The 27,279-nt window shown below is 42.4% G+C and overlaps 1 protein-coding gene across 1 annotated transcript in view; it reads left to right on the forward strand.

The window, feature by feature from the left end:
• The first annotated feature begins 3,033 nt into the window (after positions 1-3,033).
• MECP2 (methyl-CpG binding protein 2) overlaps positions 3,034-27,279 on the forward strand; it is a 65,917-nt gene continuing 41,671 nt past the window's right edge. Inside the window, exon 1 of the mRNA XM_087427668.1 lies at positions 3,034-3,155. Coding sequence (XP_087283794.1) covers positions 3,094-3,155 — 62 coding nt within the window. The 5' untranslated portion in view covers positions 3,034-3,093. The remainder of the gene's footprint in view (positions 3,156-27,279) is intronic.

A 27,279-nucleotide genomic window follows, 5' to 3' on the forward strand; every position in this document is an offset into this window, starting at 1 on the left:
ATTTTTTTGGTGAGGAAGATTCCCCCTGAGCTAACATCTGTGTCAGTCTTCCTCTGTTTTGTATGTGGGTCGCTACCACAGCATGGCCACCAACGAATGGTGTAGGTCTGCCCTGGGAACTGAACTCAGGCTGCTGAAGCAGAGCGTGCCAAACTTAACCACTAGGCCAGGTGGCTGGCCCCTGATTTTCTAATTTTAAACCATCTTTGCATTCTTAGGAGAAAACTCAACATGGTTATGATATATCATTATATACTGCTGGATTCAGTTTATTTGTCTAGAATTTTTACATCTATTTCTATGTCTTCTGTCATACTTTCATTGACTCCTTATAGTAGTTACCTTAGTCTCATAAAGTAAGTTTGGAGAGATTTCTTTCTTTTCTGTTTATGATTGGAATTACCCACTCATTAAAGATTTGGCAGAACTCATCTGTAAAGCTCTCTGAACTTTTTTGGGAGGGGGAGGGTAGATTTTAAAATATATAGTCAATTTCTTTGTGGTTATAGAGAGCCTGTCCAGGTTTTCTGTTTCTAGAATCAGTTTTGGTAAGCTGTGCTTGTCTGGGAAGCACATTTATTCATTTTGCTTATGTTTTCCAATATACTGACATACAGTTCTTCATAATAACCTTTTAAAATTTATCTGTTTTATCTATTATCTAGTGTATAATCTATTGTATCTGTGGTTACATCTCTTTTTCATTTCTAGTGCAATTTGCTTGTCTCTTCTCTCCTTATATCTAGCTTGGTAGTGGGTTGGCTTTTCAGCTTTTCAAAGAATCAGCTCTTGATGTTCTCAGTCCTCTCTATCATTTGTTTCTGTTTCATCAATTTATGCTCATTTTAATTTTTCTTCCTTCTAGTTTCTTCAGGTTTACACTGTTGTTCCTTTTATAGCTTCTTGAGTTGGATGTTCAGTCTGTTGACTGCTTGTTGACCCAATTGCCTACTCAACATCTCCACTTGCACATCTAATGGGCACCCCAGGCTTAACATAGCCAAAACAGAATTCTTGATCTCTACCTCCAAAAATGTGCTTTTCCTACAGTTTCCCCCATCATGGTGAAAGGCACCCTTTCACTCAGTTTCTCAGGCCAAAAACTCAGGAATCATCCTTGTTTCTTCTCTTTCTCTATACCCTACATCCAATCCTCTCTGCTTGTTTTTTTTTTTTTTTTGGTGAGGAAGATTAGCCCTGAGCTAACATCTGTTGCCAATCCTCCTCTTTTTGCTGAGGGAGGTTGGCCCTGAGCTAACATCCATACCCATCCTCCTCTATTTTATGTGGGACGCTTGCCACAGCATGGCCTGACAAGTGGTGCACAGGTCTGCTCCTGGGATCCGAACCTGCAAACCCCGGGCCACCAAAGCAGAGCGTGCAAACTTAACCACTACACCACCAGGCCAGCCGCATCGATTTTGAAAACATAGCTTGAATCTCACAACTTCTCAGAACCTCCACTGCTACCACCCTAGTTAAAGCCACTATCACCTCTCCAAGACTGTCGCCAGGGCCTCCTGACTGGGCTCTTGCTCCTAGTTTTCTCCCACCATGGATAGCTCTCCACACTGTACCTACAATATAGATCTGATGATGTCAGCTCCCACTTCAAAATCCTCCAAGGGCATCTCATCTCAGAATAAGCTCCCAGTTCCCATGGTGGCTCCAGATGCCTCTCCAACTGCAAACCCTATCACTCTCTAGCCCTTGTTAGTCCCCAACATGCCAGGCATAGTATCTCCTCAGGGCCTTTGAACTTGCCACGGATGTTCTCTCCCCAGAGATCCATATGGGGAAATAAAACAAGGGCAAAAGTCTATGGATATCTAAATAGCAACCCCTTCACCCTAGCTTTATCTATCTCAAAGCCCTTATTACTATATGACATTATATTATATGTTTATTTGTATGTTTAGTATGAATCTTCCCCACAAGAATCTTAGTTCACTGTCTTGTTCAGTACTGAGTATCCAGAGCCTGGAATAGTGCCTGGCACATAGGAGGTATTTAATAAATGAATGGGTTGGGGGAGCCAAATCAGAATCAGAAGGTTCCTTGTTAAGCACAGAAGTAGCACAAGGAGCATTAGATGAATTGGATGATGGCTGGAATCAGAGTCAGGTGGCTTTGACAAATAGTCCTGTCCTGATCACCCCGTTGGCTAAAACTTTTCTCATACTCTTAAATATTTTTCCAAAACAGAACTGCTGGATCTTAGCTCCCAAATCATCTCTTCTAGGAAGTCTTCCCTTTTCCCTCGAGGCAGAGCTAAGTGCGATTCCTCTGTGCTCCCACTGCCCCTTTTCCACACCTCCACCAAACCATCTGATCCACCAACGACAGGACTCGTGCAGCCTTGGCATGCACCGTCTTCCCCCACCAGAGGTTCACGAAGGCCAGGGCTGTGATTTGTTGTCAGTTTATTCCCTGTCCCTATGAGAGTGTGGCACAAGGCAGGCTCAGATGAAAGAATGCAATGGGTAAGCCTCTTAAACCAAGGTCCCTCGGCTGGAACAACGTCAGGCTCCGGGGCAGGCAACTTTGCTGCTTCTACTGAAGATGATGACATTGAGAAAATGCGGGTGCAGTGAACCGCTTACTGCCGCGTATTTTGGGCGTTTGTGGACAGCGCGGGTCAATGGCCCGGGAGGGCCGCGCAATCAGGCGTCCGAAGCCTAGGCCTTTACTCGCCCCAGCATCCGCAAGGGCCCATTAATCCTTAATATTCAAATTACGCCCACTAAACCAGCCCCTCCGCGCCCAAGCCGCCTCTTTTCCCCCAAATGACGGCTGACGACAGCCAATCGGCAGCTGGACAGGGAGTCCGCCCCCTTTTCCCTGGCCGGAATGGACACCAACTCCCGCCAATTGGCGGCGTCACCGCCGAGACCCCGCCCTGCCCCAGCCGCCGCACCCAATGGCGAGCGGGCTCGCGGCGGCGCCGGGGGCGGGACGCGGGCACGCAGGTGCAGCAGCGCGCAGGCCGGCTGGGAGGGCGGGGCGCGACGTCGGCCGTGCGGGATCCCGGCATCGGCGGCGCGCGCGCTCCCTCCTCTCGGAGAGAGGGCTGTGGTAAAAGCCGTCCGGAAAATGGCCGCCGCCGCCGCTGCCGCGCCGAGCGGAGGAGGAGGAGGAGGCGAGGAGGAGAGACTGTGAGTGGGACCGCCGCGGCCGCGGGCGGGGACCCTTGCCGGGGGGCGGGGGGTAGGGGCGGGACGTGGCGCGGGAGGGGCCCGCGGGGTCGGGCGACAAGGCTTGCGGATGGCGTCCCTCCTCTCTACCCTCCCCCTCCCGCCGCCGCCGGTGACGGCTCCCCCCTCGGCCCGTCACCCGCACTTGCGGGTGACCGTCGTCGGCGCGGCCTCCCAAGGCCGCCGTCGCCTGGCGGCCCCCTTCCTTCCCCCCGCCTTCCGCGCGCATCCCGGCCCCCTGCCCGGCAGGCGCCCCTGTTGCCCGGGCTTCGCCTGTCGGGGCTGCGCGCGCGTCGTGCCCTTCGCGGGGCTTCGGGCCCGCGGCGCCGTCGCGCGCCCGCGGCCCCGGCCTCTCCCTGGATCGCGCTGTCCCCTCTCCCTCCCTCGCGCGCCCCCTCTCCCGTTACTCGGCCCCCCCACCGGCGCGCGTGCGCAGTCCGCCTCCCTTCGGGAGAGTGCGCCACAAGGGCTCCTGTGCTCTCACCCCCATCTCCAGGCTTTGCCTCCCCCTCCTTCTCGCCTATTCCATGACTTTCTGCCCCTACTGCGAGCGAGTCGGTCCACCATCTCTTTTCCCATCTAGCAAGAACAAGTAGGTGGCAATTATCGTCCACCCACAAAAGGGACTAGACAGTGTGTTCCTGGTCCCACAACTCGTCATAAAGAGGCGGTTATAGTTCCCTTTAGGAGCCGTGGGTAGGGCACTGTGTGTCCGGCAGCACCTGAGGCTCTTCGGTGGGAGCGTGCCCCCAGGGTCTTTGGGGGTGCTGTGGCCTCAGAATATGAGCGCCTTCCCATCCTCCCCCCCTTCACCAGCGATCTTCCAGTTACATAAGTGGAGTGGGACATAGTATGTAACGGGCTCCCATAGACCTGGAGCGCGCCCTGCTCAAGATCACCAGTACCAGATGAGGCAAGTTCATCGCATCGCTGTGGTTCCTGTCAATTGTCCCTGAAAGTTTGTTTTCTTTTTAGTTTGGTTATGACTGAATCACCCAAACTGAAACTCAGGTGACTTTTACGTGGCATGCCAGTGTTTGTGTGGTTTTGCACTGAAGACTTAAGGTCATTGTGAAGAGTCTAAAAAGATTGCTCTCACAGAGGAGACGACCGTTTATGACATTGCTAAGTGTGGACCCGAGGGGGGAAAAGATTGCTCTGGAATACCTCTGTGGCGGTCGCTTGGTGTGGATTGGTTACAGCAGAAATGGGCTCCACCACAAAATTGATATTCCTGACTCATGGTCAGGCAGATGTGTGCTTCTGGTTATTTTTCCAGGAACAAGAATGGGCTCTGCAGAACCATTCACACGTTGTGCCTCTCCTGTGCAGGATCAGTACCCCAAATAGATGGTAGGATGGAATTCAGGGGGTGGTTGTGATCGTGGAACCAAACCTACCAGCGTGTGATGCTAAGTGGCTTAGAATTTGTAGGTCTCTCACAAGTTTTAGGTATTTTGTTATACTAGAAAAATGAAGCATATTTGGGCCTTGGTAGTAAAACTCACTGTTAATAGGCAATTATTACTCTAGAGGATAAATTTGGGTTTCATGGCTGGAATTTTTATCTGGATCTCAGTGATTTGAGTTAACAACGAGATTAAGCTGACCTCTTGGGTCTTTTGAAGTATGCTGGATCCTTACCAAAAAAAAACCAAAAAACAAAAAACCAGGGTCTGGATTTTTTAGGTCTTTTGGGAATTTCCATCAGAGATATAGGGAAATAGGCTTATTTATGGGCTTTTTAGGACTTCTACTTCAAATCTCAGTCAGGAAGCCTATGAAACACTTTTATTTTCTTATCCGGACATGTCAGAACCTTAAAGGGCACAATCAATCTGGTAGACATACAGTTGATTAAATAAGTCGCCACAGATCACCCTATCGTGGCATGTCAGCTAGGTGGCAGATCGGTGAGGTTCATTCTTGTCCACACACAAGACACACAAGCCTCGCTTGACGAAGGTTCCAAGGTTTGTACCTCTCAACCTGAGACATGACAGGACGAGGGCTCTGCTTTGTTATGCTTCATTGGCAATGCGTTTGCCTCCTCGGGTGCCCCTCCATTTAGCTGTTGGTCATACCCTTAGCCCTTTAAACAGCACAGCTTCCAGAATATAGTTCTCTGCAAGGTGCCTGGTGGCATGTAGAGTGTGTGTCCTAATAGCTCGAAGAAACCTTCTACACTTTTTGCTGGTACTGGCCTGTCACACTGTCTTTTTCTTGTTACAAATTTGCCTGGAATGCTTTAAACCTAGAGTACCAGGTCTTTGTTTCACCTGATAAAGCATGACGCAGTCAAACCTTTCTCTGACTTTTGTGCTGTTTGTGTATTGGGAGGGTTAGAATACAATTTTGCATTCTATTTGCAATTTCCAGCCAGAGTCATTGTTTCCCCGCCTGCCCTGCCTATGAGTGGCCGAATCTAGTGGGGTGAGGAGGCAAGCTGTGGAGTTTGACAGAAAAACTGGCTAGATGATGTTGCCCCCACTGGAATACTCCTTCCCCTATGTGGAAATGGAATGAGAAGCTCACTTCTTGAACCCAAAATAAAGAAGAGCAGAGGTGAAATAGTTTCCACCACTAATGCCTGGGACTGTTTGCATGATAAATGATGTGTCTTGGAACCCATAATCTTTTAGAAAGGTGAATATCAGTGGAAATCTTTTAATTAGCTAGGAGAAGTTTGTCGCCAGGCTGCCTGAGTTATCTATGAGGAGAGAATTATAGAAAATGTTTGACATTTGTAGTAACTAGTGTTTTAAGCACATGGGGTAAAAACATAGTCCTAGACTGGCAGCAAGTTCCAGGGAGTGTGGCAGGACACCTGCTTGTTTTCACTGCCTCTGCAGTGGTGACATGCGTGCAGACCAGCTTCGTGTGGCCGGCAGACACAACCTTCTTTCTTGGGTAGAACATTATTGCCACTCTGGCGGAAGGAGCTTATCTTCGGTGCTTCTGTACCAGCCTTCTCCAGTCAAACTGCTATTGTCACCACTGTACCTTCAACTCATTTCGGGTAGGACAGATGTAAGCAGGTTCCTCTTCCTTGGGCTCAGTTACACACAAGTTGTGCTCTTCTGCCTTTACCTGCTCTCTTCTGCCTTTCTCTTGCAAGAAACTTTTTCCTATTGAAACCTTGATTTGCATGCTATTGCTTAAATACTTGGTTCCACCACTTTGATGGTAGGTGTGGTGTGAGGGGGAACTGAGTGGGAATGGGGATTTGGAGGTGGGCAGGGCAGCCCCACTCCCATGTCAAGGGGGGGCCGTGGTCCTTCTGTTAAGAGAATAAAGCCTTGGCCTTTGTAACTTCTTCAGGGCACACTTCTGTTGGGTATGCTGGCATGGGAATGTGTCCTCACCAGAGCTGTTTTGCAGTTACTGCAGAAGTCTGTACTCTTGGGAGCAAGCCTTAGGAAGGGTTCACTTGTCTTCCTTGCCTAAGAGCTGAGGGCGTTCTCTATATGGACCTGCAAATGACTGCTTTCTTGGGTTTTCACCTAACTGCTCTCATTTGCTGGCTCTTTTTTCCCCCCATGAATCTTGAATTAATCAAAGATCTTAAACTTTCAGAACTAGAAGGAACCTTGGTCCAGCTCCCTCAGTTTACAAGTAAAAAAAAAAATGTGGCTGTGAGAAGTTGTGGCTTTTCCAGAGCCTCCCAGCCAGGATACCAGTTTGATTTTTATTATATAGCTAACTGAGTAATACTGTTACCTTGACTTCTGGGGTTTCACAGCATTCTATGACTCGACTGTTTAAGGGAATTAGAAGGCCTCACTGCACCTCAATAGATAATTCTAGGTATCATCCTGGTAGTTATAGACGAGCCATAAAAGACTTGGTTGGTGTTGCCCTTCCTCTGGGTTTGAGTACATGAGTAATTGTGTGAATGGCCTCTAAGTTTGCACTTTAGGCTTTTTTTAGTCTAAAGATAAAAGTGCTACTCTTGGGCCAGCAAGGTATCAGATTAGCTAATATGGGACAGTTTAGATTTTAACAAGGAACCTATGGTTATCTTAACGATGAAAAATGTAATGACAAAAGTCCTTCTTTGAACGTGTTCAAAAGCAAAAGAGAAACTATCAAACTAATAACTCAGTTTGTTGAACATTGCAATTTACTGCTCTGAGAGGCTCTGAAACAGACTTGCAGGTTTTGGAGGATGGCTTTGGCTCTCCCGGAGCACTTGGTTTCCGTTGGTGCTGCTTTTTTTCTCGCAGGGTTAAAGCCCCTTTCCGTGATGTTACAGCAGCTCGTTGCAACTTCAGCTGCTTGAAAAAGAAGGGAGGCTTTGCCTCTGGATTTCACGTGTTCTTTTTGGAATGACATTTTGATGTTGCATGTTCTCTTGAACATGTATTATCTCCCTGCGTATTTCTGTATGACAGTGCAAGAAGTGCTTACCAGAGATCACCACTAACGGTATGCTTTATGGTGTCACAGTGTCCCTCAGAGGTGACAAGACCTGTGATAGTGCTGATTCTAACCCGCATGAATCTTTCCTTTATTTTAGCCCTGTGTTATGTGCCAGTCATTTGCAGTGTGTCCTTTGTTTCTAGTTAGGTAAGCCAGGAAATAGCCTAGTACTTTGTCTGTAGTTTATCTTCACAATGTCCGCATAGTCCTGGGAAAGAGGTCGTGCAGCACAACGGGGGCTTTCAACTTACGGTTTTCTTTGTTTTAGGCTCCATAAAAATACAGACTCACCAGTTCCTGCTTTGATGTGACATGTGACTCCCCAGAATACATCTTGCTTCTGTAGACCAGCTCCAACAGGATTCCATGGTAGCTGGAATGTTAGGGCTCAGGTAAGTAACCTTCCTTTTTTTTTTTTTAGTATATGTCCTGGTTTGGCCATCTGTTTTTAAAAAAAAAAAAGGAAAAAAACAAGATGTACTATTCTTGGACAGTATAAAAGTACCCCAAAGATTGAAGACATAACTGTGCCAAACTGTGCCATATAATAAAAAAAAGTCACTTCCCTGAGCCCTGAAATGTCAGTTTGGGTAGGGTTACTTGGTAGCCACAGCGTGATCTGGGGGCGGGCGTCAGATTAGAGCCGGAACTGGTGATCTGCAACTTCAGTTCACCTTGAAGCAGGTCAGCTGCCCTGAGAGCGCTTTGACTGAGCTCTTCACCTGCCGCTGCTATTGTTGCCCAGCGGCCTTCAGCATGGTGCTTTGTTTGCTTTGGTTTGGGGTAAATGACTTCCTGGTCAATGTTAGTGGGCGGTGGTAATGCATTTTCAGAAATGGGGACTGGTGTGTGGCCCCCTAGAAGGATGGCCTCCTGAAAGCTGTCAGAGAACAGGAGAGCCCACGGCTGATGGTGTTTGCCGCACTCCTCCCGCAGGAACTAAAGAGAGCACCCAGATGCAGCTGGCTCTTGAGACTCTAGAGCAGAATGAATGCCTTTTGAAAAGCTGGGGATCCAGGCCATTTGAGGTCTGATGCTCAGGTGCTCTGTCAGCAGCACTTTTGGCTTCTTTGGTGCCATTGTGTGGACTTTCATTTTGTAAAAATGAATGGTTTCTTAATTTCTCAACTGTCAGTCTCAGTATCTCAAGCTTTTTTAAAATGAGTGGTCACTCCACATTTAATGTTTTGACACTCGGATTTCAAACATTTCGTGTGGTAAGGCAGAACACTCTAATTGAATTTTTCCATTTCTTTTCCTAAGGAAAAAAATGTGAGTTTACACATATGCTTCCATTGTGATTCCAGCTGAGACCCCCACGTAGCATTTTGTGTGTCTCTCTAGTGGTTTCTGACACCTCAGTCTAAAGCTGTGTGGACATCCATAACAGATAGCCTGTTTAGGGACTACATGAGGGGCGGGGTTTGGGCAGAATAGACTAGAAGGTGTGGAAGGAAGTGAAGAGCATCGCACTGCCTCCAAGTCCCCAATTTGGTTCCACTCCTGATCTTGTGATTCAAATTGTCCTTCCACTTTACTGCTGCAGTATGTGCCCTGGGCCCTGCTGACAGGACGTTCTTTGTACACCACGTATTTATGCTGGTGGGAGTTGTGTGGCTGGCGCTTTGTGCATTGTCTCAGAAATTGTGTGGACTAAATGTAATATGGGCAGTGAATGTGTTTCTCCTGGTAGACGCTAGGCCTGGTGGGGAGGTTTATGTTTTTAATAGTCTTTTTCTCAGATTATGAACGGATTTTATAAAACAGGTAGTAGTGACTCTATACAGTTTCTTCTAAGAAATGTAGAAAGGAAGAGATGTGTTAAAAAATATCTATTACTTATGAATGGGAAAGACGTGGCCATTTGAGCTTCAAGGAACTTTGAAGGGAATTCTTAAAGGACAGAACCTGTCTTTAGTAGATAAGTACTTGATATCTTAGTATTTTTCTTCTTTACTTTTTAAGAAATTATAAACATAATACATGCTTTTATAGGAAATTTAAACCATTTTAAAGTATATCAAGTAAAAAAGTGAAAACTCCCCAGTACTCTCCCCACCCACTACCCGGAATAACCACTCTTAATTGGTTAACGTAGATCCTTCTGAATCTTCTTCTCAGGCTATACAAATATGCACCTTTTGTGGTTTTAACAAAACGAAGATGGTATTATACATATTCTGCATCTGTCCATGGGATACATTTCTCTCTGCCTCATTTCTATTAAATAGCAGCGTGGTCTGGTGCTGATTTACTGTCTTGCATTTTCCCCCATTGGTTTTTCCAATGGTTCACTATTAGAGATACTACTGGATTGAACTTCCTCATGTGCCAGTCTTTTTGAAGAGTGGCTGCCTAGACTTGGAGTTGCTGGTGGTTATCACCACATCGCCTACCAGGATGGCTTTCCCAGTTCCCACGACAGTCTGAGAAAGTCCCACTTCTCATACCCTCCCAGAACTGGATATCCATCTTTTAAATTTGTGCTCCTTGGGTTATTACTGAGGCTGAAACTCAGTAATCATTGGCCATTTGTATTTGGTCTTGCCTGTTCATGTTCTGCCTTCATTCTTCCATCAGGATATTTCTTTTTAAGTCGATTTGTAAGAACTCATAAAGTATTAAGGATATTAATTCTTTGTCATCATGCAGTTATGTTTTCTACTTTGTCATATATCTTTTGACTCTGCTTGTCTTTTTTTTGTGTGTGTGAGGAAGATCGGCCCTGAGCTAACATCCGTTGCCAATCCTCCTCTTTTTTGCTGAGGAAGATTGGCCCTGGGCTAACATCCGTGCCCATCTTCCTCTACTTCATATGGGATGCCACCACAGCATGGCTTGACAAGCAGTGCATCGGTTCGTGCCCGGGATCCGAACCTACGAACCCCGGGCCACTGAAGTGGAGTGCGTGAACTTAACCGCTACGCCACCGGGCCAGCCCCTCTGCTTGTCTTTTTGATATGTAAAATTTCTGTTATGATTTCTTCTGTTGCTTTTATACTTAGAAGTCCTTTCCTACTCTAAGAACATGTCAATAATAATCTGTATTTTCTTCCTAAAAAACTTAATGATGTACGGTATTCATACACACGTATTTGATGCATACAAAAGAATCTTATAGGTAAGTTGTCCTATGTTTTTCATATGGTCTTTAAAATACCTGTTTTTGTATTTAATTTTGGGATGGGATAAAATTTTTTGTTTTTGTGAGGCTTGATGGCAGGCCTGTCAGCAGATAATCATTTAATCATTCACCCAATAAATATTTGAGCCCCTACTTTGAGCCAGGGGTGGTTCTATGCCCTTCAAGGGCTGCCTTCTTTTTGACGGGGAGCGGGGCTACAGACTTGCGATGCCAACAGCCCGGCTGCAGTGCTTATTCCAGAAGACCCAAGAAAATAGTGGATCTTTACAAAAGTGTCTTTTAGATAAACTAGGAGGCATCCAGAGGGTTTGTGTGTGTGTCTGTGTGTTTTAAATTCTGACGTATAAGTTAGAGCTTTAGAGTAGACTGCAACATAAGCATAGTTTGTTTTCTAACTCATGTAATTGCAGGCTGATTTTTGTCTTGAATTATGACGAGGGCTTTTTGCTGTTGAAACAGTTCTATATTCAGCTAGCTCGGTTGTGATGGAATAAAAGTTATGTACTGATAAAAATGGTAATTTTCTTCTGTGATGATTTTGAAGCTTTTCTGTAATAGCTGATAAAAATAAAGATAAGCTTTTGGTGAATATATTCTGGGAACAAGTGTAATTTTTTTGCAGCTTGCATCATTTAAATCTAATAAATACCCTCAAAGCTGAAGTGGAATCCTGATTTGGATTGAAAATATTTTTTACTTAAAGAAGGGATATAAATGACTTGTGATTAAGGAAGGCTGTTTTTTTTTAATGATTTTGTTTGCATAGTTAGGTATAGAGTACAGAATGAAAAAGGTGGTTTTCAAGGCTACATGGTAAAAGATCTCCTTGCCACCCTGTCCTCAGACACCTGTTTCTCTCCCTGGAGACAGCCATCATTACCAGTTTCTTATTAATCTGTGTGTGTGTAAAGTTTTTAAATTATGGTAAAATATAGATAACATAAAATTTACCATTTTAGCCATTTTTAAGTGTAGAGTTTAGTGACATTAAGTACATTCTCATTGTTGTACCACCATCACCACTATGCATCTTCAGAACCCTCTTCAACTTGCAAAACTGAAATTGCCCCCATTAAATTATAACTCCCCCTTTGTTCCTCTCTCTTCCCCCAGCCTCTGGCAGTCATACTTCTACTTTCTGTCTCTATGAAATGGACTCTTCTAGATACCTCATATTATTTTATATTTTTATATATGTTTATGCATATATTTTATGTGTGTATACATGCACAAACAAACAAGGATATGTGTGTTTTTACATAAATAGTAAAACACCGTGCACATTTGTGAAGTTTGCTCTTTTTAGTTAATGTATCTTGGAGATATGTTAGATATCAGTTGCTATAGAGTGGTATCATTCTTTTTAAGGGTTGGGTTAGTAGTCCATTGTATGGATACACTGTAATTTATTTAACCAGTTTTCTATTGATGGGTAGTTATGTTTCCGGTGTTTTTTATTTCACTAATAATGTAGTGAATAGTCTTTTACATATACCATTTTGCTCACTGCCAAGTTTATCTGTAGGAGAAATTCCTAGAGATGGGACTTATTGGGTCAAAGGGACTTATTGGGACTTACTGCATTTTAAACTTTGATAGATATTGCTAAGTCAAGGGTGGCCTTCTAATTGCATAGTTTTAAAGAAAAGATTACATATGAGTAGATAAGCACACAAATTTATGACTGCAATGCTACTTATAGAGACTAGAGAGCTGTTAATTAGGCTGGGAAGAAATAGTTTTTAGCAGTTAGTACTAGAAAGCAAAACTTCGGAAGCTTCCATTTCATCAGATGGGACCTCATGTGAGCAGAGCCTGGAGGTAGGACCCTTTACTTGGCAAGGGGAACTTCAGCCAGTTCTCATGTGTGACTCTTGAAGAAAATGGAGCATTTTGATTTTGGTACTAAGTTGCTCCTTGGGACTCAGGGTTGAAGAGTCGCCTGCAGCTGCTGGACCTTCTGCCTCGTTTGCATTGTGATATGCATAAGGAATATCCTGGACCAGGACCAGGTTGCTGTTGCTTCATTTCTCTTTGTCTGTTGTACTCTTTATGTGTAGAGCAATACTTTATTGTTTACCCTATACTGAGCATCTGTTATGTGTCAGTTACTGTGCTAGATGCCAGGGAGTGTCCCTCCCCTCAGTGATCTTCTGGTCTAAAGGAAGATACAGACAGGCAAACAGGCCATTACTTCACAAGGGGCTAAATGTTACCATGGAGAAGTACTGGCCACTGAAGGAGCATGTAAACATTCGAGGGATCCCACCTAGAGTTGGGGGCGGGGTCAGGGAAGAGACTTCTTTGAAAAGTGACCCCCAGGACCTAAACAATAAGGTAACATGAGCGAGTTCAGGAGAAAGTATGAGTGGGAGAGAGACCAGCACGTATGGAGGCTCGGACACAAGAGAGCTGTTTGGCCGGGTCTTAGGAGTTTGGAGTGCAGAGATGAGACAGGCGGAGCGAAACAGGTCGAGGGGCTAGGAGTGGTTTCCTACCAGGGCGTGCTGGTAGGAAATCAGACACAGCCACACCAGCTGTGCCGAATAGGCTCCACTTTCCTTCCAAGCTGCAGCACACTCAGATGTTCCTGAGCCCTGGAAGGCAGTGTGAGGCACTCTTGTCATCCATCCTGTCCCCTTTCCACCCTGTGCCACTCTGGAAGCCATCTGCTCTGAGCTGACTTCCCACCCACTCATCAGGCCCCTGGGGTTCCCACTCCAGGTCTCTTCATGGAGCCTTCTTTTCTTTCACTTCTGTCCCAGGAGACCTGGGGGACCCATGAGGAGAGGGCTTCCCTTTCTCTGACACACTTCATTCTCTGATACTCAATACTGGGAGGAAGGCAGGAGCTTGCATAGCGTGTGTCAACTATGGTACCAAACGCACTGCTTAGTTCTTCTGATTTTTATTTATTACTTTTTTTTTCTTGCTGAGGAAGATTGGCCCTGGGATAACATCCATGCCCATCTTCCTCTACTTTATATGTGGGACGCCTGCCACAGCATGGCTTGATAAGCGGTGCATAGGTCCACCCGGGATCCGAACCTGCGAACCCCCGGCCGCCGAAGCGGAGCACATGAACTTAACCCCTATGCCACTGGGCCGGCCCCTATTTATTACTTTTTTACCAAGACTTTCATGGTGAAGGAAAGCAGTAGGTAAGCAAGCTCACTCCTGTCTTGTCAAGGACCAGGTCCACCCTGATGGCCACGGTGGACAGCACTGCTGTAATTCCCCCAAGCCTGGGCTCCAGAGGTAGGATTGGAGCCCTTCTCGGCCGCTCATCCGTGCCTGCTCTTCCACCCTCCCTGAGGCCATGCCGACCCTTCTGCCTTTGAGGTCCTACCTTTCCACAGTCCTCCTGGCCCTCTTCCTCCCCGGCCTCTGCACTCTGCTCATGTGGTAGCTACTCAGGTACTGTCGACTCGGACTTTGGAAATGTTAGCAGTTTGCCCTGTTCATGTCAGCCTCCTTTTATGGAACTTGAATGTGACAGCTCCAGCGAAATCCCAGACCATGGTTGCACTTGCTGCCCTGCCTTCCCGAGGTGGCCTGTCCCCCAAAGGTGATAGAGATACTCTCCATGCAAGCTTTATGCTGTGTTACATGTGACAATATATAACATTCGAAAGTGTTTTGTAAATTTACAGGATGGTGTCCTAACTGTATGTAACATTCTGCAACTGGCTCTTTTCACCCAATACCTGGCTTTTGAGCCTGGTCTGTGTTGCTCTATGCAGACCTTCATTCATTTCACTTGTCTCCTTGTGCTTTAGACACATCTTTACAACAGAAGCCCCACTGGAGCCCTGAGGGTGAAGAGAATTGTAGAGAAACAAGGATTGACATCTGGTTTATGTTTACATTCTTTGGTCCTATTAACTGAGAAGAAGATATTTTTATTTCTGTGTTTGTGAAAGCTTTCCGCAAAAAAAAGGCATCCATTTTCTAGACTTATTAATAGGGCAGTCCAAATGTTTTATTTTTAGATTTGAAAGAAAGCAAAGCAGGCTTCTGAGAGATGCACATTTCCCTTCGTTCCTGTCTCATTTGCAACATTCCACGTTCCTGCTAAAACAGGAACTCGAGCACTTTTCAGCATGAGCTGACTTTCCACGTGTGAATTAATTTTGAAAATATTAAAGCATTTTGGTTTTTCTAGGGCTTCTAGTAGTATTTAAGTTATGACATTACTTTGATAAGTTGTATTTTAAATTTCTCTACAGATATTTAGTAACTTATTTTTAAAATATAAATTTCCGTGTGTTTCTGGTTTTTGTGTTTTTGTAAACAGCAGAAGGTATTAGTCCATATTAAGTATTAATTTGCTCTAATATTTTCAGCTGTTTTTGGAATTACACTTGGCAAAAAAATAGACAAATGTCTGCAGTTGTGACAGTTTGTCTTTTTGTTCTTTTTAACTGCAGAATAAATAATTCTAGTGAATTTTTTTCTAGGCTTTTAAGAACATGGGAATGATTAAAGTCGTCATAATACTTAAGTAGTTAGGGAAGGTTGACAGTCATTTTTTAAGTGGTATCACCCTGTAAAAAATGTTAATGTAGCTTGTAAGCAACTGTATGAAATTTTTTAGCCACTCTTCCAGGTTGTTTAAGAGAAAACAAAGAAACAAAAACAGTATTTATTAAGCTCTTGATTTTTTAATTACACCAGTAAAACATCGTTGTAGAAAATTTGGAAAATGCGTGTGGAAATCATTCTGGAAATTCCACCATGCAGAGAAAAGTGCTGTTACTGTTGGGTGTGTATCTTTCTAGACCGAGGGCTCCAACTCAGGGTGGAGAATTCAGGGGTTCTGTGACCTTGGGTGGGAAAAACACTCCATCCTTATTTTCACTAACCTGAAGTTACCTAACATGGTAGTACCTGTGACTTTGTCACCAATAGAGATCAAAGATACTTTCATATCATGTTATAGTTCCAAGTATTTTGACATATCATTTGTGCTCATCACTGCTTGAAACTTAGGGTAGTTATTAGACCCATCTCTAGATCTGGTTATTTAATAGATTACTAAAGAAGCATGTATTACTCTAGCATTGATTCTTGGAGTATGTTGTTAATCGATTTCTATGCATTTTATTTTATGCATTTCAAAACATTCTTCTGAGGAGTCCAGAGGGCCAAAAGGGTCCATGGCAGAAAAAGGTGAAGAACACCTATTGTGTATGTTATACCATGCAACTACAAGTATAAGGACAGCCAGTAGTTGAGTAGTCAGCATGTGTGGGAAGGAGACCAAGGAAAGCCCTAAAGCAGAGGTGCAATAAAGGGAAACAAATGACCTTTAAAGCTTAGTTCAAATTATTATATCAGATATTTTTTATGAACACATTTAGTATTTTACAGATACCATGCAAAGTGTAATGCAACTAAAACTGTTTAAGAATACTTAATACCACATAAATTGCTTGGTAAATAATAGCCTAAAAGTTACCTTTGCTGTTGACATTTTAAACATCCTTGTAGAGTCTTCTTTATGCACCCGTGTGCATGCATGCATATTGTTTTAGATAAATGGGATCATGTAATATGTGCTGTTGTAACTTGCCTTCTTTCCTCAGTGATATGTCGTAGATGTCTGTCCATGTCGGTAAAGATAGATTTATATCATAACTTTTCCCTAAAATAAAAATAACTTAATTTCATCTTCCAGTTATAAAAGTAATACCTGTTCTATGAAAAAAAAATGTTTAGAAAATATAGAAAGAGGAAAAGTAAGAATTGCCCAAAGATCTACCATCTACAGCTAGATGATGTCTGGATAATGTCTTTACACCATCGTTTTTAATGACCACATGACATTGCGTTGATGGCTATGCCTTGATTTAATTAGGGACATTTCCATTGTTTCTGCGTTTTCAGTGCTCCAAATGACGGGTATGGCTGTGTGCTGACGATTTTACTCTGTACCTGCATCTCTAACCTCCCTCTTGAGCCCCACATTGGATGGCCTCTTCAGTATTTCCACTTGAGCTGCTTATAGACATCTCCAGCTTAACAAATCCCACTGGAAACTCTTGCTTTTTTTCCCCTTTCAAATCTGCTGTTCCTCCTGTCTTTTCTGTGTCAGTAAATAACATCAACATCCACTCAGTTACCAGTCCAAAATTCTAGGAGGTGTCCTAGATTCTGCTCTTTCCCGCACCTTCCTCTATTTCACCAGCAAGTCCTGTGGGGCTCTGCATTTAAAAGGTACCCTGGAACCAATCATTTGTCACCATCTCCACTGCTAAGACCTCAGTCCAAACCACAGGTCACCTCGCAGATGGATGCAGCAGGCCTTTGAGTGACATATTGAACAGCTTCCTTACTGACACTCGTGAAACACTACACGTTTCAAAGGACCGTTTGTTATAATGACACTCAATTGTAAGTGATAGGATTATTCCACATTTAGTAACTTTTTCATCTGGCCAATACAGTTCAGTTTAAATATGGAGTTTCTTGCTGCTCCATGCTGAAGGATCTACAGTTCATCAGTCTGTCATCTAGCCATTCATTCCACGATGGAGTCAGGTGGCCACAGTACTGCAGGCACTGTGGTAGGCAGGCTGTAGGGTGACTGAGACAGATTGGTACCTTTCCTCATGGAGCTTAAGTTTGGCGGGTGAGACAGACTTTAAATAATTCACAAGTAATTATGTAATTACAGCGGGTTAAGTGCCCTGAAGGACAAGTATGGCGGGGGGCAGGGGATGCTCACTGTGATCATGTGTAATGGGGGAACAGCTCAGCCTTGGGAGGGATAAGGAAGCTAAGGAGGTGATGCTGAAGCTGGGAACCAAGGGGTGAACAGAAGTGGGCAAGGCGCAGAGTGGAGGAGGGCTTTCCTGACAGAGAAGAGCATGTGTGAAGGCCCCGAGTCTGGCAGGAGCTTAGCTGTATGAGGCACTTAAGAAGCCCTGTGTGGCTGGAGCAGAGTAGGGTGTGGGGGGGTGTTATAGATGTGGGCAGAGAAATTGAATGGGCTGGGTGCAGGATTTTTGATGTTAACGTCAGAGCAGTAGGAAACTATTGAAGGCTTAGGTTATTTGTATTTTAAGTCTTTATCAAAATACTACAGCCACTCAATAACAGCATAACCTCTCTCAAAAGAGGTTGGTGAAAACAATAGTCTACGCCTTCTGCTTCCTGTTCCACGACCCAGAAATGACAGCTTTTAACCATTTCTACTTTTAGTTTCTGTGATGGTTACCTGAAAACTAAATCGTATGCTTATGCATCTTTCTTGATTTGCCAACTTTGGGGAATTATATTAACTCCCTGAAATGAAGGAGGAAGACTTAGCTTACATCACCTCTCATGTTGAGATTCATATTCACATTTTCTCTAATTTTAAACAGCGTTCCTGTTCCGTCATCTTTAGTCCAGATGACACTTCTCTTCTGTATAAGATGAAGATATTAATGACCTTGCTTTACTTTCCACACACCCCACCCCCTTCTGCCTCCTGAAAGCTATACTTGACCATATCTATTCTTAGAATTGTTGACGTTTATGCTCTGCCCTGCAACCACATTCAAGTGGTTATAGGTTAGTTCTAACGTTGAAAACCATGCATATACAAATATTGTTCACTGCGAGGCCAAATGACGAATGCTAGCATTACATTTCCTTCTTTACAGGCCTAGATCACAATCGCTGAACCGCTCAAAGGAGAATGACCAATCAAGGTCAAATGGATTCTCTTTTCTTAGACTCCATCATCTGCTTAAAATCCTTGCCAGAATTCAACCTGCTTCATATTTGGACCTTGGCTTTCTTGTACAACTCTTTGTTTTTCCCACTGTTTCTGCCTGCCTTTCGCTTTTCTTTAATAGTATTCTCTGATCTTGTAAAATCCTCTCAGTTATGCTATTTTTTTCCTGCGATTCTGCGTTTCTCCCTCAAGGGCCTTCCTCCCAGAGCTCTCTGTCTTCCTCCTGCAATCTGGACAAGTACTTGCTCAGGTTGTACACAGCTGCCACCTGGATCTTCCCTTCTCTGAACTCTTGGGCTGGAGCCACTGTTTCCCAGAACCCATATCTTTTACTTGGTTTACTCCTTGTTTTCTGGAATACATCTTTAAATAACTTGCTAAGATAGAGTGCTTGGGTAGTAAACTGTAGCGGACACCATTGTTGCTTACCATATCCATTCCCTCTTTTCCTGTTCCTAACAGGACCCTGGTATTATTCACCTTTCTGCCTTATTCCCAACTCTAGCAAGGATCCTTAAGTCATTCCACACATCACATTCCCTTGGCAACTGTTATTGATCAGTTGCTGGACCTATGATCTTAGTTGGTCCACTCAGACTGAAGGGAAGACCTTTGATGGCACGTTCAGGGAAGACTGTCTTTTTTTCCCCCTCACTGGATGTGAATAAGGAAGCTGCTGCTGGCAGCTCTTGTGTAACCTCAGACTCAGGGAACGCTTCCTCACCAAGGATGATGGAGCAGAGAGACAGGAGGAACCCCCAGCTCTGGGCTTCCAGTTACATGAGAGAATATGTTTTCTTATTGTGTAAGCCAGTTTGAGTTGACTTTTGTGTTTCTTGCAGCCAAAAGCCTTATAACAGATATGACTTCTGAGTCACTGGTTGTCTGAAATGCCTTTCTTCTGCTCTTCTCAATTGGCTGAACTTAGGATTCCAAGTTGAAAGTCATTTTCCCTCCTAACTTTGTAGGCATTGCTCCCATTGTTTTCTAGTAAGCAGAGTCACATATGAAGCAAACGCATAATGCCAATCTGATTGTGGTTCTTTTGTAGGGTAGCCCTCTTGTCTCTCTCCCTTTTCCTGGAGAATTTTTAGGGTCTTTTCTTTTTGTTTAGTGTCCTGAAATTTCATGAGAATGTGTCTAGAGTTGTGTGTTTTTCATTTACTATGCAGGAGTCATTCAATCAGAATACTTTTGTCTGTTGTCAACTATTTTTTAAAAAAATACATTAGCTTCCATCCTTCCATTTTCTCTTTCTTGTGGAGACTCCTGTTAGCTTAATTTTGGACTTCTTATATTGACCCTCTGTCTAGATCTTCTCTCGTATTTTCTGTTTAATTATTTATTTATTTGCTCTGAATTTTGGAAGATCTCCTAGACTTTTTCTATCCCTTCTGTTAAATTCTTTATTCCAGCCAACTCTTTTTTTCTAACTTATTGTGAAGCCTGTATGCCCACTGCCTAGATCCAACGATTGTTAACATTTGGCATATTTACTTGGTATATATAGATACGTGCATTTTTATACCTTTTTGCTGACTGTTTGAAAAGAATTCACATACATCATGACATTTCATCCCTAGCTACTTCGGCATATGTCTCCTAAAAATAAAGACATTTTCCAATAAAAGCACAATGCCCCGAGCACATCTAAAAAATTAACATTATCAGACAGACGTTCCAAATTCTGATTTCCCCCAAATGTCTCTTATAGCTGTTTGGGGGTGGGGGGAGCTAGTAAGCAATAAAGATTTATATCTTGTGTTTGAGTATGCTTGCTTTGTCTCTTTTAACAAGAATAGCCTCCCTACCTCCAGTCCACCTGTGACGTAAATTTTTTTTTCCCTGAGGAAGACTCGCCCTGAACTAACATCTGTTGCCAGTGTTCCTCTTTTTGCTTTAGGAAGAGTCACCTTGAGCTAACATGTGTGCCAGTCTTCCTCTACTTTTTATGTGGGTCGCTGCCACAGCATGGCCGCCGACAAGTGGTATAGGTTCATGCCCAGGAACCAAACCTGAGCCACTGAAGCAGAGTGTGCCAAACTTAACCACTAGGCCACGGGGCTGGCCCCTGACATAGACTTTTTGAAGCAACCAGCCCAGTTGTCTTACAGAAGGCCCACATTCTAGATGTGTCTCTTTTCCTGTTTATCCCTTATATTAATTGTAAATGAGAGGTAGGATCTGCTAGCTTGTTTAGGTAAACATTTTGGGCAAGAATATTTCATATTAGCATCAGATTAGGAAGCACTTACTGGCTGGTTCTCCTGTGGTTCCTGATGCTACATTTTACCACTTGGTTGAAGAAGGAGGTGAATTCTGAATCTCTCCATTGCAGTTGTACAGTTTTCTTGTTGTAATTGATAAGTAATCTGTAGTATGATGCTTTGGCACCATACAAAGATCCTGTTGCCCAATAGCCATTCACCCAGTGGTTTTAGCATTCATTGATGATCCATGCCTGGATCTATTATTACATTGGGGGTTACAAAATGATGGGTTTTCTAATTCTGTCATCTGTTCTACATTTAATATTGGCATTCCTCTGTAAAGAACTTTCCCTCATCAAGTAAGGGGGAACTGTATCTCCTCCCCAAAAGACAGTATAAATGCTAAGTCTTTGCCTTTGTTAAATGGCAGAGTAAGGAGTTGGTGTAATAGTCACCTCAAATGGTGGCAAAATATTTGCTGTTGCGTTTTTATCTTCTCTTTCATGTCAGTATGGACTCGTGGAGTTTTATTTATTGAATGTTTTACATTTCGGCTACAGTCACTATTCTCTTTTGATCAAATTGTTCCATATTTGGTCAGTGAGAGTTCCTTCATGGTGTCACCTGTGTCCTCTTGGCATACCCTCATTAATTAGTCTTTGAGTGATTCTTTGCTTTCTGGCACAAGATACTCCATCCTACCATGTGCTTTTCCTGCCCCAGAATTGGTTCCAGGAGTTCTGGTTCTTTTTAGTGGGAAATGGTATTTAGAATCCAAGATTTGGGTGCTAGATATGCTCATTCTTACTGGGGTAACATTGCATATAGGCTCTTTCAGTGGACAAAGCTAGAAAATCTACTGAAAAAAATTTTAAACTCATGAATACATATGATATCTTTTTTTTTTATGAGGATGATCAGCCCTGAGCTAACATCCATGCCAGTTCTCCTCTTTTTGCTGAGGAAGACTGGCCCTGGGCTAACATCCGTGCCTGTCTTCCTCCACTTTATGTGGGATGCCGCCACAGCACGGCCTGACAAGCGGTGCGTCGGTGTGTGCCCAGGATCCGAACCCAGGCCGCCAGCAGTGGAGCACATGCACTTAACCGCTATGCCATGGGGCCGGCCCCTACATATGATATCTTTATTGGAAATTTAACATTAGAGGATTTGTCTTTAACTTTTATCCTTATATATCTTGTCTTACACTGAAAATATTGATTCCCAATTAACATTAACATAGTTACTTATTTGCCTTATCTTGTAATATACATAAAATAATTATAAAATTATAATACCAATATTACTACTAACAATAAAAGTACTAAATGAAATTTAAGATTTCTTTTTTTTGGGGGGCTGGCCCCGTGGCTTGGCGGTTGGGTGCGCACGCTCCGCTGCTGGCGGCCTGGGTTCGGATCCTGGCGCGCACCGAGGCACCGCTTATCCAACCATGCTGAGGCCGCGTCCCACATACAGCAACTGGAAGGATGTGCAGCTATGACATACAACTATCTATTGGGGCTTTGGGGGAAAAAATAAAAATGAAAAAAAAAAGATTTCTTTTTGTCCTTAGGATATATCTCACTCAGGTTGTAAAATCAAGATTATTGTGTTCAAAAGTCACCTGGGGGATTTACTTCTCGTAGTAGTGAGGTAGCTCATTTTGGACTACCCTTCTTGCAGATAACAGCTAAAAACTGGACAAAAATAAAAAACAACTATTTAAAGGCCCTAGAGAGTAACTAAAAGCAGGCAGAAACTGGAGGAAAGTTGATACTTGGAAGAAGGAAACTGCATTAGGTGAGTTTCCTATTTGTAAAGGTTTTCTGCCTGGGGGAGGTCCTAGTCAGTGCTGCTGCAGGGAGACTGAGACTTGCATAGAGACCTGCAGTCTCAGGGGTTGAGGAATCAAGAGCACAGAGTTCAGAGCAACCACAGAAGCTGGAAACTGAGGGCAGAAATCCTGGAAAGCAGATAGCCACAGGTGGGTAGCCCAGATACTTCATATAAACTCTGCTAAAATCCAGCTAAGGCAGAGGAAATGAACAGAGATTTCAACTGCTGTCCACCATAGGGAAGACAGTTTGGAGTTTTGAGTTCTGTCAAGTTAACTGCCTGCTAAAATAAAAAATCGGTACTCTTCGTTGGAACATAACAGAATCCAAAGTCTGACAGTGTATCACTCACAATGTCTAGACATTTGAAGAAGTAGGAAAATGTGACTCTTACTCAAGAGCAGGGGTAAGCAAATTTTTTTCTGTACATAGTAATTATTTTAGGCTTTGCAGGCCATACAGTCTCTGTCACAACTATACAACTCTGCTGTTGTAGTGTAAAAGCAGTCATAGTATGTAACAAATGGGCATGGCTGTATTCCAATAAAACTATTTACAAAAACAGGCAGTGGGTCACCTTGGGCCTGCAGGTCATACTTTGCCCACCCCCATTCAAGAGAAAACACAATCAGTGGTAACCTACCCCAGGATGACCCAGATGTTGGGATTAGCAGAGAAGGATTTTAGAGTAGCTGTTATAACTATGCTCAAGGACATAAAAGACAATATGCTCGTAATGAAAGAACAATCAGTAGTCCTAAATACAATCACATCACTAGTTACATTAAGTGTAAACGGACTAAGCATTTCAGTTAAATGGCAGAGATTGTAGGCTGGATTAAAAAGCAAGACCCAACTATGTGTTGTCTATAAGATAAGTAGTTTCAATATAAAGACACAGCTAGGTTGAAAATAAAAGGATGGAAAAAGATGTACCATGTGAACAGTAAGCACTGGAAAGCTGGAATGGCAATACTAATATCAAAACAAGCAGACTTTAAGACAAAGGATGTTACTAAAGATAAAGAGACACATTTCATAATGATAAAAGGGTTAGTTCATCAGGAAGACATTAACAGTCATAAATGTGTATGTGCCTAATTACAGAGCTGCAAAATACATGAAAAAATTGGCAAAAATAAAGAAGTAAGGATGTAGAAGATCTGAACATTACCAGCCACCTTGACCTAATTGACATTTATAGAATAGTACGCTGAACAACTCCAGAACACACATTCTATTCAAGTGTACATGATACAGGTCAACAAGGTATCATTTGCTGGACCACAAAACAAGTCTCAGTAAATTTCAGAGACTTGAAATCCTACAGATTATGTTCTTTGATCAGAATGGGATTAAATTAGAAATCATAACAATAAGATCTAGGGAAAAAAACACAAATATTTGAAAATTAAACAACACATTTCTAAATAACCCATGGGTCAAAGAAGAAATCACAAGAAAAATTAGAAAATATTTCAAGCAATAATGAATTATAATGAAAATATAACATATTAAGATTTATAGGATGCAGCTACAGGAGTACTTAGAGGGAAATTTATAGCTTTAATAAAATGCATTTATTAGAAAAGAAGAAAGGTATAAAATTAGTGATCTAAGATTCCACCTTAAGAAGCTAGAAAAAGAAGAGCAAAGTAAACCCAAAGTAAGTGGAGAGAAGGAAGGAAGTGATAAAAGTAAGAGCAGAAATCTATGAGATAGAAAACAAAGAATAGAGACAATTAACAAAGCCAAAAGTTGGTTCTTTGAGTATAAAGTCATGCATTGCTTAACAATGGGGATACATTCTTAGAAATGCATCATTAGGTACTTTTGTCATTGTGCAAATGTTATAGAGTATACTTACACAAACCTAGATGGTATAGCCTACTACACACCTAGGCTATATGGTATAGCCTGTTGCTCCTAGGCTACAAACCTGTGGAGCATGTTACTGTACTGAATACTGTAGGCACTTGTAATACTATGGTAAGTATTTGTACATCCAAACATAGAAAAGGTAGGGGAAAACATAAAAAATGGTACATCTGTATAGGGCACTTACCATCAATGGAGCTTGCAGAACTGGAAGTGGCTCTGGGTGAGTCAGTGAGTGAGTGATGAGTGAATGCGAAGGCCTAGGACATTACTGTACACTACAGTAGACTTTATCAACACTGTACACTTAGGCTACACTAAATTTATAAAAAAATATTTTTTAAACTTTTAACTCTTTGTAATAACACTTAGTTTAAGCACAGACACATTGTATAGCTGTACAAAAATATTTTCTTTATATCCTTATTCTATAATCTTTTTTCTGTTTTTAATTTTTTTTTACTTTTTAAATTTTTTTGTTGAAAACTAAGACACAAACACACACATTAGCCTAGGCCTACAGAGTCAGGATCATCAGTATCACTGTCTTCCACCTCCACATCTTGTCCCACTGGCAGGTCTTCAGGAGCAGTGACATGCATGGAGCTGTCATCTCCTGTGATAACAATGCCTTCTTCTGGAATACCTCCTGAAGGACCTGCCTGAGGCTCTTCTTGAGGAGGTGTCACTCTTTTCAGAAATATATCCATAGTGGTTTGCTTGGCTTGTTTCTTTTTTCCATGATAGATTTGCTTGTAAGCAGATAAGGCACCATGAACATTCCTCTCTATTAATGAAAACCTTTTGGTGTTGGGGTCCATGTTTCCAAACTTTTTAAGGAGCTTGTTGAGGTCTGCAAAAGCTTCTGCTAAACCCTTCACTGTGAATTTTCCTGAGGATGCTCTTGTTTTTCTTCTCTTGCAGTTTCCTTTTCTCTTGCCTCTTCTTCAGCTTTGCATTCCTGTTCCAGTTCCAGCAACTCCTCATTAGTCACTTCCTCAGGAATCACCTCTAGGAGCTTCTCAATGTCATCTTCCTCTACACCCAGGTTAAAGTTGTTTTCCATCACAACCACAGCCTTGTTGGTTTTTGCAACCTCTGCATCCTTGGCAAATCCTTTGAAGTCATGCACGAACCTCTTGAATGTCTTCTTCCAAATGCCATTCATACACTCCTTGGTGACATCACCCCAAGCCCAAGCAAGGTTCTTGATGCAGTCAGTCATAGATGTTATAATCCTTCCAATATTGCATCAGTGTCTTTTCAGTTGCAACAGTAGCCTGGGACCACTATATGCATCGTATATGCGGTCCATTGTTGACCGAAACCTCGTTATTTGGTGCATGACTATCACCAAAGTTGATAATCCCCTGCCAGACTAATCAAGATCAAAAGAGAAGCACGTAAATTGCCAGTATCAGGCATAGAAGGGGATATTACTAAAGCCTCTTCAGGCATTAAAAGGATTATAAAGGAATGTTATGAACAACTAAAGTCGACAACTTGGATGAAATGGACAAATTCCTTGAAAAACAGGACATATCAAAACTGACAAAATAAGAAATAGAAAATATTAATATCCCTTCATCTAGTAAAAGATTTAATTCATTATCAAAAAATTTTCCCACAAAGAATGCTCTAAGCCCAAATAGTTTCACTGGTGAATTTTATCAAACATTTAAGAAATAACACTAATCTTACGTAAACGTAAGCTTTTAGAAAATAGAGGAGGAGGAAGAAACACTTCATACCTTGTTTTATGAGTCCAGCATAACCCTGATACCAAATCTTACAAAGATATTACATAAAAAGAAAATTATAGACCAATATCCCTCATGAACATAAATGTAAAAATCTGAATAAAATATTAGCAAAATCCGACAATATATAAAAAAGATAATACATCACAACCAAGTGAGGCTCACTCATCCCAGGAATGCAAATGTGGTTTAACATTCAAAGACCAGTCTGTAATTCACTATATTAAGAGAATAAAGGAGAAAAAGCATATAATTATCTCAATAAATATAGAAAAAGCATTTGACAAAATTTAATGCCCACTCATAATAGGAAGTCAGCAGATAAGAAAGAGAAGGGAACTTCCTCATCTGATAAAGTATACCTATGAAAGAGCTAGAGATAAATTGTATTTAGTAGTAAAATATTGAACATGTTACCCCTTAAAATCAGGAAAAAGGCAAAGATGTCCACTCTTCCTGCTTCTATTCAGCATTGTACTAGAGGTTCTAGCCACTATGACCAGGTAAGAAAAAAGATAAAAGGCATTAATATTAAAGAAAATAAAACTGGTGTGTTTTTTGGGAGGTAATGTAGAAAATTTGAAAGAATCTATAAAAAAGAAAGAAAGAAAGGAAACAAACCTATTAGAACTAAAAAGTGAATTCAGCAAGGTCTCAGGATACAAGGTCAGTTATACAAAAATTAATTGGGAAGTGAAATTTACAATGCAGTACCATTAGGAATAATTTAATGAAAAATGTACAAGATCTATACACTGAAACTGAAAACATTGCTGAAAGAAATTAAAGATCTAAATAAATAGATATACTGTGTTCGTGGATTGAAAGGCTAAATAATCTTTACAATGTCAGTTCCCCATGTATTGATCATCATCTCAATCATAACTGCAGGCTTTTTTGTAGAAATTGACAAACTGATTCTAAAACATATATGGAAATGCAAAATATCTAAAATATCCAAAGCAATCTTGAAAAACTTACAGTACCTGACTTTGACTTACTGTAAATCTACAATGATCAAGACTGCCTGATACTTGTGTAAGGATAAACACATAGTTCAATGGAATATGATAGAGAGCCCAGAAATTAACCAAACTTCTATGATC

This window comes from Ceratotherium simum, chromosome X (assembly GCF_057802395.1).
Source record: "Ceratotherium simum simum isolate JZ-2026a chromosome X, ASM5780239v1, whole genome shotgun sequence".
Taxonomy (NCBI): Eukaryota; Metazoa; Chordata; class Mammalia; order Perissodactyla; family Rhinocerotidae; genus Ceratotherium; species Ceratotherium simum.